We start from the raw sequence: 13444 nt of genomic DNA on the forward strand, positions 1-13444 counted from the left end.
ATAAATAATTTAGATGGAAAATAAACATCAAGGTGGGCTCTAAAAAATGTTCAACGGTGAGAATCATTATCACCGCTGCTTCCTATGGTGTGGCCCACTTGATCACTGGATCTTCCTAATTTTTGAGATTCCACCCTAAACTTATAAATAAAAAAAAAAATGGATTAACGGCGTGGATAAGACCCATGCATCACAGTGGCCACTCGAAGCTGCCGCCGCTTCCCGGTTGGAGACGGGCATGGTAGGACGCAATTGGCGTCCCAATCTTAGCCAACCGTCCACAGTCAGTCCATCCGCGTAGGACGCGGTACCCGTCTCTAGCTGGAAAGGGCAGGACTTTTTGAGTAGCCACCGTGATGCATGGGTTTTATCCAGACCGTCCATCCAATTTTTGGTGTAGTTTCAAGTTATAAGAGCAAAACTGAGACAGATCCTACACATAGGTGGACCATATGAAGGGGATCAGACTCTTACCATGGAAAAGTCCATGAGAACAACGGACAAGATTACCTGACATCAAAAGCTAAGTAGGGCTTACAGTGATGTTTGTGAGAAATCTACCCCATTCAACCGTTTTTTCACGTCAATTTACGACAAGCGACCAAAATTGAGTTGGCTCCAAAAATCAAGTGAGCCACGTGATTGGAAAAAAGTAAGTAGGAAAATATGTTTATGTGCCAACCAAACTGTTCAAGTCTTTCCCAAGGAATGAAGTCAAAATATATATATATATATATATATATATATATATAAAGATAAAGATTCTATGCTGTGGAGCTCATATGAACTTCCCGTGAGGTCGAGTTGTGTGGGGCCCATCATGATATATGTCGAACATCAACACCGTGCATTTGATGGGTCTCCTTTAAATTATAAGATGTCCCAAAAATCATCCGCATACGGAACTCAAGTGGGCCATACCATCTAAAATCATGTAAAGACATGCATAAAACATATAAAAACACTTGGTGTGGCCCATAAAAGTCAAGGATTGACCTAATTTTTAATTCCTAGGCCCACCATAGAATCTTACATCTGACTGACGGTATAGATTTTTGACATGCATCATGGTGGGGTCCACACAACTTGATCTCATGGGAAGTTCCCATGACCTCGACAGCATTGGACCCTAAACCTTTTCCATATATATATATATATATATATACATTGACCTTGACTCAAAACTTACGTGGCCCCAGGAATATTTCAACGGTGGACGTTTAATCTCTAATGTTTCCTTTTTCGTGGCCTAGTTAATCTTTTAGGCCCCACCTGGCTTTCGGAATGGATTTCTCACAAACATCACGGTAGGCCCCACCTGGCTTTCGACCGCAGGCAATCCGCTCCGAGGACGATCATATGATTCCTCTCGATCTTCGCCAACTGTCCAAAATGGCCTGTCTATGAGATTTTACCAATGGCCCACCCTCACCGAAATTCTAATTCTAATGCCAGCTTATAACCATCGCCGTAGAACATGGAAAGATGAAGGAATCTCTCTCTCTCTCTCTCTCTCTCTCTCTCTCATTTTCGCCGACGTTGAAAATTCCACGTTTCAGATCGAAATCCAATGAAAAGCAAAAGCAATGAAAAGAAAGAAAGAGAGAGCTTATTCTGTGCAGATGGGCTCTTTCCTCTCTCTCTCCTTATTATTCTTCTTCTTCTTCTCTCTTCTTCAGCTTTCTACAGTCGTTGATGGCAGAAATCCCTCAACACATTCTTTCACGCCTATCATACGCGATCTCTACCATTCGAGGTACCCTCCACAATACCCATTTCTTGGATTTTTGAAATATCTCTTTCTTTTCTTTCGAGAAATTTTGGCGATTTTTTTTTTTTAAGGTTTTTTCCTTATTTTTCTGTTTTTTTTTTCTTTTTCTTTTTTTTTTTTTTTTTTTTGAGGAATTTGTAGAAGAATTTAGTTGGGTTCTGTTGTTTTGTTCCTTTTCGAAGTCATTCGAACGCCTTTTCAATGAATTGTATTAGATTGGGCAGTTTTTCCTCAGCAATGTTGTGATATTTCTGTTGTTTTTCTATGTTTTTATGAATTTTCTTTTTCTTTTGATTTTGACTCACTTATCCTTTTCAATCTTCTTAGACTGCTTTTATTTCAGAGAATTGATTGGATTGGGTGGTTCTTCTTGGACGCTTTTGCGATGATTAGTTTTGGAAATCTACAGTATTTCTGAGTCAGGTTTTAATCACCGAATCAGACGGCTGTTTCTGATGTTTGCAAAACTATCTTTCAGATTTTGGTAAACTAAAAATGGAATTGGATTGGTTTTTTTCTTTCTTTTTTTATAATTATTTTTATTTTCTCAATGTTTCATGGTTTTTGTCGGCTTTGTGGAATCTTGCAGCGATTCTTTGATGAAACGGGTGAAGGCATTGGTGGGCCGACATCCTGACAGATTAACTGTGAGTAATGTAGTTCCTTTTTGGGGGGTTAGTTATTGGAGAATTCTGCTTCTCGAGTATGTGAATTTGGGTGATTTGAAACAGATGGAGACGATTAGAGCTGGAAGTAAGGGCTATTCTTCAGAGATCTTAGTAGTTACATACAATCGCGTTAAGAAAGATATCGACAGTAGTTCAAAGTTCCGTATCCTTCTTGTAAGTGTTCCAATCATCCAATCCTTGTTGGGTTACATTTAGGATAACTCATACAATATTTAAATTAGGATTTCTCCATTTTATGCCATCAGTAGTTATATGATACTCAAGTTGTATGACAGTTGATACACAGGCACCCAGAAATTGTACACATGACAGGTATTAACTCAATAAAGCCGATAAGATTGTGTGTCCCACTGTAGTCGAGTCATAATCACAAGATCAGATTGGTTGAAGAATCCTAACCTCTGATTCATGGACATTTGTTTGTGGAAGTAGGACCGTTGGATATTTTTCACTTGTAGCCATCCAATAAATGTCCACCAATCCGACAGTTAGATAATCAAATAGGCTTAATTTTTAATTCATGCTACATCTACACCAGGTACCATAATTTTGACAGTGTAATATGACTTCTTGCATCACAATTTTTTCTAAGTGCCTGCATATCAAAAATCAAACTCTGCCGGAGTAGCAAAGTTTTTCTCTTATGCTGTATGTGTGGCAAATGTGCATGATTGTGCAAACCCTTCATTCATCGGGAAAAACCATGAATGGGTCATAGACCAAAATTCACAACATCGGGCAATCAGAACCATTTAAAAATGGTCTCTAACAATCACTACATTGTGCTATCTTTTATCTGATCATGATGCTTTTATGGTCCGTGGTTCATTTATGGAGCCATATGGTGAATGGATATTCCAGTCATCATCCGCATGTGCCATGTGTACAGTATAAATGTATAGCACAAAAATGTCTTGCTTCCAAGAGTTGTGGATCTCATCCCATTTATACTTTCATGCTGCAGTATAATAAACAGTCCATGTTTGTTGGCATTTGGGGATTCATATTCTGATTGTGCAATTAAGCAAGGAAACTCCCTATGTTATTCTTATTCAAGACCAAGACTTTCTATATACCCGAAGAAAAGAAATTTCGAATTTCTATCTATATCGGAAAATAGTGGTGATGATTGTAATGATATTATTAATTAGTGGTTTTAGGAGTTCATGACATTTGTAGTTGTATTTTGTAGAATGTCTCAGGTTGTTGATGGCTGGTGTTTTTGACAGAAAATTCCCTTGTCTTCCAGAGTTTTGGACAGCATGGGAGGGAGCTTATTACTTCTGAAGTTGCATTGCGGCTCTTGGGAATTTTAAGTGAAGAGCACAAGATTCCCCGCATTGATATGTTTTCCTTAAACAAGATATTGGAGAACCTTGTGATAAAGGTAAGTTGGGTATTTAAATTTGAATTGTTCTTTGAAAAAAAGAAAGTTATTGGTTAGATTTTTAAAAAGCTTGCTATAAAAGGAAAGAAAATTCCGCTGTTCTTTTCTTCAGGCAGGATCTATTGTTACTGCATATAAGTTTCTTTCTACACACACATTCAGAAATATCACTTCTGCCTTGTATGTAAATGGGTTGAATCGGATTAAAATAAGAATTTTGAGATCAATGAATGTTGTTGTTGCCCATTATATCTCTGACCACCTCATCCCTACTATGGAACTCATGTGAATGGGTTGTCTAAATCATGCTTCAAAGTTCTCAAATGCAACTCCTTTCATTTTCTTCACTGTTTGTGCTAATGATCGGATTCATATCAAAGGACTCGTCTGAATATAGGGGATTTGGATAACTAGCATGGGAACATGAGTCTGTTGATGTTGTTCATGGTTTTCCCAACTTTTGTTAAGAAACTTGTGTGCATTTGGAATGACATAAGCTTTCTATTTGGTTGGGATTCTTATCAAAGGACTCATCTGTATATAGTGGATTTGGATAACTGACATGGTAACATGAGTCTGTTGATGTTGTTCATGGTTTTCCCAACTTTTGTTAAGAAACTTGGGTGCATTTGGAATGACATAAGCTTTCTATTTGGTAGGTGGTGCCGATGGAAAATCCAAATGGCCGCGGGCTTGTTGAAGCAGGAGATCTTTGTGAGAGGAGGAATGGTAGGACGGTTTATTTGACTCTGAACTTTGATTCGATACATGTTCTGCCTACATGTCAGAATGCTGAAGTTCGTGTTGTTTGGCAGGAAGGGGGGTTGATCTCAACCGAAATTGGAGTGTTGACTGGGGCAAAAAGGAAAAAGTTTGTTCTTCCTTGTCATTTTGTTTTCTTAGACATAATGCCATTGCTGTCATTTATTGCTCTTAAATGCATTCTTTAGCTCAACTTGAAGATGATCCCATTTCTTCTTCTTAATAGATGGAAAATCAACTAGTAAAGGAAATATTCGGAAAAAAATATATAGTTAAAGACTGGGGAATAGTGATGTAGACCCAAATAGTCTTCACATGCAAACCCTAGAAAATAATTGCAAGAGAAAAGATGAGGAGAACTTCACTAAATAGCAACCCTTAAGGCACTTACAATAGCAGTGAATTTCTTCTAAACTCTCCTACTTTAAGGCCATTTATCTATTCTCTTCGAAATTTACCCTTTAGAGAACATTCCTTCTGAACTATCGGTAGGGGTGCAACTCGAGCAGTTTGGGTTTGGGTTGAGGATCAACCCGAGCCCAACCTAGAACCTGACCCAACCTGAATTCCAACCCAAAGTCTTTTATAATCGATCCAATCCAACCCAAATGATGTGATTATTCCCAACCCAACCTAGCCCGACCCGAATTTTCTCAACCCAAACCCAACCTGATTTCAAATCCAGTTGGTGTTTTCAACTCAAACCCAAACCTAGGACCTTCACAACCCAACCGGAACTCAGGTTGGGTCAGTCAGGTCCTGTCATTATCTTCCAAAATTACCATAGAATAAATTAAAATTGAAATTGGTAGACTTGATCGCGTATGGCTCAAAGAAGTGATGCAGGACATGGAAAATTAAATATGATATGCTAGATTTCAGGCTTAGATCACACCAATTCAGAAACAATCACACAAATTCCACATCCCACATGAAAATCCAAACATTCAATTAAAGGGGAATCTATGCGGGTCCAAGCCGACACAGGCTAGGACTGGACCAATAAAAATTATAAACCAAACGATGTCAAAGGGAAATAAAATCAACTACTCATGCATAAAAATTAGTCCCTAATCCAAGGGTTTCCCTAATTTCAATTCAAGGAACCCTAAGGTGATAAAAAGAGGCAAATCAATTAGGGATCATGTAATCTAGGGTTAGGATTCATGAAAAACGGCTATGAGAGGATAAAAGAGGATAAAAACCTGAGCCAAAAGATGATCCTGTGTGTGGACAGCAACAATGGCCCAAACGGACGTGCGTGTGATCCCGGCCGCACGTGTGTGGGGCCCACTATTCAGAAAAAGGCCACCTTGGCCCTGGTCAGCCAGGGATGGACTCCAAAACCTCCAAATTTCAGCTCGATCCGATGTACGGTTTGTGCGTGGTGCTCCGCCGAAGTTTCAGCTCGCCTGCAGGCCGAAATCTGGAAACCTGCTTCAATGAAGAAATCTGATGCAACAAAAGGACAAATTCAAAGTACGGATGGTGGGGGAAGATGGAAAAAAAAAAGACGATGGAAGATGGGGGTGAATTGGGATCGATGTGGCTTCGCACCACGGTAGTTAGCCCTTCGAAAAGGGAGGGCTTCGCACCCACTTTTGAATTCTTCCACAACTCACGAAGAGAGCAGAAAATAAAGCAGGAATTTTTTATTAACTTCAATGAATGAAAAGAATTACAAGGGGTGCCTATTTATAGGGAGAACCCTATACCCAAAAACTCGCACCATGTGCGACACCTATTACTTGGCGATTAAGTAAACTAAAATAAAAATCAAACGAGAAAATCTAAAGCGTTCATGATGTTCTAAATAATAACAATAAGCAAAACCTAAAATATAAAACCAATCCGATGAGTGGGCCACGATCATGAGATCCCATGGTGGGCTTTTCTTGACTATCGGGCCACTTTTCTGAACCAAAACTTGTCTTCTAGCTAGGAGGCCCTCTCTGGACGTCGTCATCGAGCCAGATCGATGGTGGGGTCCTCCTTCTGCGTACGTACGTGCGTAGGGGGGGCGGCGTGAGTGCGCGTGTGCGCGTGATGTCCCCATCAAGAAGCCTTTGGAATGAGCTAAATGTCTCCTAATTGACATAGGGGAGGAAATAATCGACATTACTGCCGGCAGCAGATTTTATTTGTCCATTCTCTCAGTGAATCAAATGAGGACACTGATTCTTTGGCTGAGTCAGGGGTGGTCAGCGTGAACGTCTTGCTGGAAGATCTTCAGCACTTGGGTTTAAGAGGATCATGTTTGGGATCTATCTTCTTGGGTTGGGTTGAGTAGTTGTCAATCTAGGTTGCGTTGTTCTATTTCTTTTCTCTGTTTTTGCTTTTGTTGGCCTTTTTCCTTAATAAAGCGTGGTCTTTCATTTATTTATTTTTTTTCTTTAAAAAAAAAAAACTCTCTTAAACGGATAATTGACTACAAAGCTAACCATCCAAAAAGGTGGTTGTCTTGATTATGGGGACATCACATTACAAACACCATTACGCATATATTAGAGTGCTTGAAGCCCAATGTCCCTGTGGCTAGGCGACTACCCATTTGAGTCCCGAGGAGGAGCCGAAGACCCCACATAGCATGTGGGTCAATGATCCATACCATTGATGTGATTGAACTCACTTTGAGTGGCCCATACCGCAAAAATCTCCCAGATGAAAGAAACCCTAACACTTCAATACATGTCCAGCAAATGGATAGATAGGTAAGAAAATACAGCATTGGTCCACATTCAATTGAAAAAATATATATATATAGGAACAAAGGAACAAAGATACAATGGACTTCCAATGCCTGGTGAATTTTTAGCCCATGGTCCTCACTTCTACAAACCTTTTTTTAATAAAGGTAACGATTTTATTGAAAAGCTGCAGAGAGCAAAAAAGAATTACACAACACAACAACTACCAGAAAAAGCAAATTACATCCCCAAAAGGGCTAAAAGGATGCAAGCATCCAAATCCTTAAAGAGATCAACCCATGAAATAACTTTGCATTTGATGACTTCAACCATAGCTAATTTGTTTTCGAAGCAATGCCTATTCCCTTCTAATGCAGGGTCATTTTCACACCGAGCTCGAGTGGGGTTGCTTGTGGGATACAGGAGCACACTAAGGGTGGGTGTGGCCCACGGAGGAGGTCTCGTGTTCGAGACTCCTCACCGGGGGTGATTAATGCGCATTTCACATCAGGCTTAAGTGGAGTAGCCCGTGGGATGCGGGGACACGCTCGGGGAGGGCGGCCCATGTGATTTGGGGCCCACGAAGGGGGTCCGGCCGAGGTCCTAACCAATGCGATGTGGGGCCTGGGCTATGAGGTAAAGGGATTAATTCGCCATACTCTAACAGTTCGAGCTTTTAGAGCAAGTGGTTAATTGTCCTGCATCACCTTCTCCTCATATGGCCCACAAGCATGCCATCATCGCCAACCGCCAGGCCGTTTTTCCTTCCTTCCCAACTCCACTTTCATGCCAAGATGCTAAAAAGGAAGGCATAGACGATGGCAATACCCAGGAGACGCTGAGAGTTTCAAAGATAAACTCCCACACCTTCCCAACAAAAGGGCAATGAATGAATAAGTGGTCCACTGTCTCCGCTTCTTGCTTGCACATGATGCAAATGTTTGGGAGGATCATTCCTCTCTTAATCAAGTTATCCACCATAAGGACCCTATTACTTCCCAACAACCATACGAAAGCCACAACCTTTGGGGGGGGGGGGGGTTTGCAGAATGGTGAGGAGCTAATAGAAGGATCAGACCGAGAATCTGCCCGAACCATGAACTCTCCATACAACTGGGTCTTTCAACGAAGCGTTTATCATTACACCATTTAATTTCTCCAACTGACGACCCAAAGCATACTTTGGCAGCAAGTATTGTATAATACCTCTATTGTCTTATTTGGTCATCAAGCTTACATTTTCCAGCTAAATATTTTCAGCATATTTAATCCTTATGTTATAGTTCCAAACTTGCAATTTTGAAAACACCTTGACGAGGTCCGGTGGGTGTTGGGTTATTTTGTTGGAGGAGATAAAAATTTTATTCAAGCATCTGCACCAACAATGATGTGTATTATATGGGACCCACTTTTTAGAGATCCAAAATGTTCAATGGTGGCCCCATGTTGGAAGGTAGATTTACCCAAACTTCTCTGGTTTATGATGATCCTAGCCATCTGATTTCTCTCCTGTTAGAGTTGGACCATTGATTGCAATTGTCCATTTTCAGAAGATGACTACGACCATCAACAGGGGAGCTATTTGGCACAGGCTATCCCATAATGGCCCACCAGATTCATAGATTATGTTACCAAAAGGCAGGTTCTGCCTGTGCCAATGCTGGGTCATGTACAAAAAATGCCGTTTCTTTCAACCAAGCATTGTATAATACCTCCTCTTATGTCTACTTTCTTATTCTTCTCTGTACTTTTCTCTTTCTTTTTCTTTTAATGTTAGGATTTTGATCCATATGAAGAAAACCCCGGATCCGCTCCTTTTAGTGAGCCCGAGACTCAAATAATGCGGAAAATCTCCAAATCATTCAATCCACACATATGGGTGAACGTGCACTCAGGAATGGAGGTAACCAATGTTTCTACTTTTTGGTATTCCTTTCCGATAAATTCTTGACAACCTATTACATTTTTTCCTGCTCTTATGAGAAATTACCATACAGCAAACTAGACTAGTAACTTCACGCTAAAGCTTTAAATTCTTAATTCAATGTTTCGGCTGGAAATCGAGGATGTGCCACTCTCAAATCGGACATGGAGCAGAATGGTCCGTAATCCGCACCATTCATCTAGCTGTACCATTCATCTAGCGGTTCCCATAGTGCATCGGCAATGGTTGAAAAAATTAATAGTATTGCCAACCCCCATTACTCAATATCAACCAGTCTGTTTTTTTTTTTTTTTTAAAGAGGTTGTATCAGCCCGTGTCCCCACCGAAACTGGCCCTACTTCCAAAAAAAAAATACTTTCGTTTTTTTTTTTTTTTTTTTTTTTAATGCTTTTTTCATTATTTCTACCAAATAGGTACCTTGAAAGCTTATTTTATATTAGACCTAGGCTTATTTTGGGGATCAAAACACAAGATTTAAGTGAGATACATTGAATAAGAGCAGAATGAATCATTTTGGGAAAAATAGAAGAGGAAAAGTATTGCCTTTTTCATTTATTTTTTTTCATCCACCATTTGTTGTATTTCAATATGATGGCCCCATTTTAGCACATCAGGCTTGCCATTAGGAAAGGGGATAAAAAAGAACTATCAAATCGTCCATGATTTGTGTTCAATTAGGGCCTTTTTGGTTGACATTCATCAGGTCAAGCTGACAAACAACATCCTTATCAAAGAATGGTCTGATACACTATTCAATACACCTTAAAATTTTACAAAGAAATGATAGATTAATTTGTTCTGCATTTTCTCTTATTTTCTTGATAATTTTTCAAAAGTTGTTGGGCCAAAAAAAGAAAAGAAAAGAAAATCAGCCTATGCGCATGTTGTTTTTCGGCTAGGCCGATATGTTGCCGAATACCAATATTCAAAACCTTGATCAAACAAACTCAACTGTCCTACCTGTGGCCTACAATTGATAGTATGAAAGAATATAATAACCAGTGGTTGAACACAAGAAAGTTTCCACCATTTGGATGGGTAGGTTGTCCAATCTGAGTGGTTTCCTGGAAGTGGCCCATCCATGATGGGGACCCCACCTGATCAAGGTTGTGCAATGTGTGCAGATTCAGTGTGGGGCACCAAATAAGTAAAACAGTGCACTGTGCTCATTAGAAGTTGGAAGCATGCTTTACCATTTTCATTCATCATTTCTCCTCTTATCGTCTTTGTTTTTAACTCGTATTCATATTTAACCTCTTGGTTATCTAGGCTTTGTTCATGCCATACGACCACAGAAATACTACACCAGTTGGATTCGCAGCGGATATAATGAGGTCAATGCTAGAAAACTTGAACCATCTGCATTGTCAAGATAGATGCTTAGTTGGCTCTGGTGGGGGCTCTGTCGGGTTTGTACCTTTCACTCGGTGTAGACTCATGATAAAATCAAGCACGACAACACTGACTTGGAACTTATAAAGTTCATATTTTTTATTCAGGTATCTAGCACATGGCACTTCAACGGATTATATGCATGACATTGTCAAGGTGCCAATGGCTTTCACATTTGAGGTCAGCGAGACAGTTTCATGGCTTCTCTTTCATACAAAGATGGATGCACAGATGCTTTAATGTGTTTTTTCCCCCCTTTCTGAGCAGATTTATGGAGATTCGGAGACGTCATCGAAAGACTGCTTTAAAATGTTCAACCCCATTGATCGAATCACTTTCAACGTACGTAATTACACGGTTAAATCAAATAAACCCATCTTTTGTATAACATGAAATGTCACAATTTTTTCTTTTGGCTTTCAGAGAGTTGTTAGCAGCTGGACTGCAGCGTTTATCACGATTTTCAAGACCGGGCCCACCTGGCTGGATAAGATCCGTTCGGAGGCCTCATCCAATTCAGGTAAATGGGTTTCTATTGACACTTATGTAGAAGACAATTCGAAGGGGAGGAGCAAGAGTTCCAGGAGAATGGAAATGCTTGACCTTGGTATGCAAGAGTTGAGAACTTATTTCAGGCTCTTTCTATTGTCGTCGGTCTTGTTGATGTTCATGTTCTGTTCAAGAATCTCAAAGAACAAGTGTAAAGTGATTTTGCCAACCCCATCTCATTGAATTTGAATACAGCTACATTATCACTCATCTACTGCTATATAGAAATAGAAGAGAGATGTATTTGTTGATCCATGGTGCCAGTTTTCGTTGCATTTATCACTGTGATGCATGCACCAGCTTTAGCATGAGTGCGACATTGTCCAGTGGAGGTTGATGGTGTAGCCTCCAACAATGTCGAGGGTGCAGCTCTCAGATATTCAAGGGGTTGGTTGGTTGCATGGAATCATCACAAGGGGTGGAAAGAAAGCCTTTCTAGAAACAGAATGTCTATAAAGAGAGATGATATGTTTGGCATGCAAAAACATATCATAATTACATTTTTTGTAAAATCCAAAAATAACAGATTCTCAATTTAGTAAGGTTGTCCAGTGTTTTTTAATGTTTTATCGACTGTTTAGCCAGTCTACCTGAAATCTCAATATTATTAAATCCTTAGCATTGTGAATGTTTGGAAGGCTTAATAGAAAAATACAATTTATCAGTTGTTTAGAGGCAAAGGCAATAAATTTGTAGGGTCATCAGGATAGATAATTCAAATCAATGATTTGACCGGTTATAGAAATTTGGAACATGCTGTTTTCTTGAATTTGATCAGATGCTTTGAATTTCCAAACAAAATGATTATTGAGAGTAACGTGCAACTAATGATTAACAACACACTTAACTAGTGATGTAACGGTAGCAGCCATCTGATGAATGGATAGGAAATAGACGGCCCATGATTATTATATTAGAAGCTTCAACAGTGACTCAGACTATCCATCATGTGGGGCCCACCCAGAATGCACGCCCTCTTTAAGTCACTTTGATTGGATGATCTTAATAATTTGATTAATTGATAAGAAATGGATGGTGTATATTTATTTTACTAGACAAGGCCTGTTTAGTGATCTGGGCTATCCATCACATGGGGCCCACATGTGATTGCACATGCATCCCTAAAAAACCATTTGGATTGAATAATCTGACCGTCTAATCAGTACTGAGAAAAATTGACAATCTGCCTTGATTTTAATAAAGAAGCTCCTATCATTAGTTGTCCATCATGTGGGGCAACGCAATGAGGTCTGATCATTGACCTCGAACGTGCATCACGAGGGCCCACTTGAGTATAGCTATGTGACCATTGGTTAAACCAACATTGCATATTGAATATATTAGAAACGTGTGCATTCATTAGTTTGGACCCACCTTTGATTGCTCTTTCCTCTTAAAAACTACTTGATTGGATGATCCTAGCCATCAATCAATGGCTAAGACAAAGGACCGTTCATATCAATTATAGTAAATGCCCGACCATCGACTTGGACGATCCATTATGCGGGGCCCAACTTTTCATTGAACCTCCCTCCAAAAAGATCTTTTGCTTTGATTGGATGAGCCTAACTATAGAACTAATGACTGAGTAAAAACTAGAGAGCGCATATCCATTGTAATTGACGTCTAATAATTGATATGGACTATACGGCGAGTGGGCCCAACTTTTGATTATCCCCCTTCTTAAAAGTCACTTCGATTGGATTATCTCATCTATTTCATCAATGACTATACACTTTTTTATTTGGACCATCCATTACTTGGGCACACCTTTTATTGCTTGTTCCACTTAAAAGTCGCTTTTTTCAGCCATCTAATCAATAGTCAGGGCAAAGGAATGTCCGATCATTAACTTAGACCATTTATCATGTGGGATCCACCTTTAACTGACCATCATCTCAAAAGATAACTTTGATTAGATGATCCTAACTATCGGATCAATGGGCAGCAAATATATTACTCACATTGATTATAATACGGGTCCAATAATTGATATGGATCGTCCATCATGTTGGGCTCACCTTTAATTGTTCTTCCCTTTTAAAGGTCATTTTGATCCAATGATCCTGCCCATTTGATCAATGGCCAAGAAAATGAATAATCCATATTAATCATAATAGATGAGGTCTGATCATCAACTTGATGGTGAATTATATGGGCCTACTTAAGACTGTTCATCTCTCCTAAAAGATGACTTTGATGAGAGAGAGAGAGAGAGAGAGAGAGAGAGAGAGAGAGAGAGCGCTAAGATTTTGTAAATCA

General features: G+C 39.5%; 1 protein-coding gene across 2 annotated transcripts; it reads left to right on the forward strand.

Annotated features, from left to right (window-relative positions):
• Window positions 1–1315: 1315 nt before the first annotated feature.
• On the forward strand, window positions 1316–11433 carry LOC131237056 (metallocarboxypeptidase A-like protein MCYG_01475). Of its 2 annotated transcripts, XM_058234698.1 has the most exons (11): window positions 1322–1756; window positions 2361–2418; window positions 2503–2613; window positions 3710–3847; window positions 4507–4576; window positions 4663–4718; window positions 9074–9199; window positions 10511–10650; window positions 10741–10813; window positions 10901–10975; window positions 11057–11433. In XM_058234698.1, exons 1-11 carry the CDS (start codon window positions 1587–1589, stop codon window positions 11363–11365), a joined length of 1326 nt encoding a protein of 441 aa, XP_058090681.1. In that variant the 5' UTR covers window positions 1322–1586; the 3' UTR covers window positions 11366–11433. The 2 variants fall into 2 exon arrangements, with proteins under 2 accessions (XP_058090682.1, XP_058090681.1); XM_058234699.1 differs by lacking the exon at window positions 9074–9199 and having other exon boundaries at window positions 1316–1756.
• The last annotated feature ends 2011 nt before the right edge of the window (window positions 11434–13444 follow it).

The sequence above is a fragment of the Magnolia sinica genome, chromosome 2 (genome assembly GCF_029962835.1).
Source record: "Magnolia sinica isolate HGM2019 chromosome 2, MsV1, whole genome shotgun sequence".
NCBI lineage: Eukaryota > Viridiplantae > Streptophyta > Magnoliopsida > Magnoliales > Magnoliaceae > Magnolia > Magnolia sinica.

What these genes read in the sequence shown, in the direction of transcription:
- LOC131237056 (XM_058234698.1), top strand. Translation starts at nt 1,587, where the DNA reads ATGAAAAGAAAGAAAGAGAGAGCTTATTCTGTGCAGATGGGCTCTTTC. An exon ending in CAAAGTTCCGTATCCTTCTT is followed by an intron (nt 2,614 to 3,709) that starts GTAAGTGTTCCA and finishes CTTGTCTTCCAG; the next exon opens with AGTTTTGGACAGCATGGGAG. An exon ending in TGGAGAACCTTGTGATAAAG is followed by an intron (nt 3,848 to 4,506) that starts GTAAGTTGGGTA and finishes TCTATTTGGTAG; the next exon opens with GTGGTGCCGATGGAAAATCC.